This window comes from Myotis brandtii, unplaced genomic scaffold, assembly GCF_000412655.1.
Source record: "Myotis brandtii unplaced genomic scaffold, ASM41265v1 scaffold601, whole genome shotgun sequence".
NCBI lineage: Eukaryota > Metazoa > Chordata > Mammalia > Chiroptera > Vespertilionidae > Myotis > Myotis brandtii.
This window is the reverse complement of record NW_005370276.1, coordinates 1369864-1371881: the sequence shown is the minus strand read 5'-3', so window position 1 is coordinate 1371881 and position 2018 is coordinate 1369864. Positions and strand designations below refer to the sequence as shown.

The following is a 2018-nucleotide window of genomic DNA, read 5'->3' as shown; positions in this document are numbered from 1 at the left end:
CACCTAGCGGCGAGAGGGCCGGGCGGGAGCGGCAGCTGGACACCAGGTCGGGTAGACGCCGGGGGTTGAGGCGGATGTCAGCGGGCACGTCAGCCTTGTCCTCGTCGGCCTCGAACTCGTACTCCTGGGCGTACAGTTTCTTGGGCGTCTGGAAGGGAGGGTCGCGGCGGCGGAGCAGGTGGAAGGAGGACGTCTTGAGCAGCTTCTTTGGCTTGGTAGAGCAGAAGATGGGCGAGGTCTGGAGGGCAGCTCAGGAGGCTTGCTGTGGTCGAGGCCCAGGCCTGGCGTCTCGGGCCCTGCTCCAGACGCCCGACTTGGGCAGTAGGGCCCGTAGGGATCATAGGCGGGGGGGCCCGGAGGGGGCCCAGTGCCCGCCTTGGGGTCACCTTCGTCCTCAGGCGGTCCGGCCTTGCCATAGTCGTCGGCGGCCCCTCCGCCGAACATCTCCTCCATGGTGGGGAAGAAACTGCGCTCCTCGTCTTGGAGCAAGGAGTCGGGGAAGCAGATGGAGGTGAGCGGCACGAAGCGGGGGGCCTTGGTGCCTTGTGGGCTGGGGCTGCGGTAGGCGCCCTAGATGGGCCTCGAGCTGGAGAGGCATGGGTGGCGGAGGCGGCGGGGGCGGTTGGGGTGCCCCGTCACGGGTGGCTGGTTCAAGGATATGGACTCCGACTTTGGGGGTGCTGGAGGACGGGCTGGGGGTGTGGCTGAGGACTGAGGGCAGCAGCTGTGGGGGAGGAGGAGGCAGCACCAGTGGGAGGTCAGGGCCTCCGGCCTCCAGGAGGAGGCCATGGGGCGTGGGCTGGGCAGGCTGGGCCGTGGGAGGTGGGGGTGGCGGGCTCTTCTGGAGAAAGGCCCCCAGCTCCTTGGCACCTGCCCCATAGTGGACAACTGAGGTGGCCAGCCCCTCGGGGGTCTCACCACCCCGCTCGGGCCCTTTCTTCTTCTCCTTCAGCCTCCCCAGGCCTAGCTCCAGGGCCGCGGTGGCACCCTCATCGAGGCTGGCACTGGTACGGATGACGCTCTGCAGATGGTACCTCTGGGGATCTTCCTTGGCCAGCTCATAGGGTGTGCCCGGGGGACCCCCAGCCCCGCCACTCCCCCCAAGTCCTTTGGAGGCGTCTGCCGCCCCATCTTCGCCCACCAAGCCATCGGCTCCTGAGGTCCTCGGGGGGCTGGGCGCCTGCAAGAGGTGCTGGATGAGGAACTCCTCGTCCTCCGTGCGCTCGGCGGGAGGCCCCCCGGGGCCTGCCAGCAGCCCCGAGCCATCCCCCTTGCCTTTGTAGCCACCTGCTCCGCCTGCATAGCTGCCGGCTCCCGGGGGTGCCAGGAATGGGGCCGAGGCCAGGACGGAGCTCAGGTATTTGCCAGGGGCTCCTGGAGAGCCGACTCCAGGCGGGCGACCAGGGGCAGGTGGCGACTGCAGCGGGCGGATGATGTGAGAAGGGCTGGCCTCTCCGCCGCCACCCAGGGAGCTGGGACCCCAGCCACCCCCGTGGCCCGAGAGCGCCGGGGAATGGCCAGTACTATAGCTGAGTGAGGGGCTGGCTGTGGGCAGCCCCTGGGAGTGGGCAGCTGGCCCTGGGTACGGCTCACCCTGCACCCCATACAGCTGCCCCTGCAGCTGGTCAGGGGAGTAGCTCTGACACGTGGCTAGGCCAGGAGGCTGGGGGCCACTGGGGGGCTGGGGAGGCCCCCCCGAGTAGCTAGGGCCTTTGCTCAAGTCCTGTGCTTGACCCCCTCCAAACCCTTGCCCATAGGCCTGGGGTCCTAGAAGCCCCTGGGGCTGACCAGGAGAATAGGCCTGGCCTCCCGCCCCGCCAGCCCCAGAGGCCTTCCCAGTGGCATAGGCCGCTGCCGGACCGCCCAGGCTCTGGCATTTGGGTGTGGCTGTTGAACGAGGCGGTGGGGGCCTGTTGGCACCACCCGCAGCTGCCCCATAGCCGCCTTTGCCCGTCTTATAACCGGGGGACTGAATGATGGGGCGGTAACCTCCGCCACCGCCCCCTGCTCCACCTCCT

General features: G+C 69.0%; 1 protein-coding gene across 1 annotated transcript in view; it reads right to left on the bottom strand.

Annotated features, from left to right (window-relative positions):
* The window catches only part of PRR12 (proline rich 12), a 36960-nt gene that overhangs the window by 25243 nt on the left and 9699 nt on the right, over window positions 1–2018 (bottom strand). The window contains 3 exon segments of the mRNA XM_014550435.1: window positions 4–238; window positions 241–569; window positions 571–2016. Of these exon segments, the coding sequence (XP_014405921.1) occupies window positions 4–238; window positions 241–569; window positions 571–2016 (2010 nt within the window).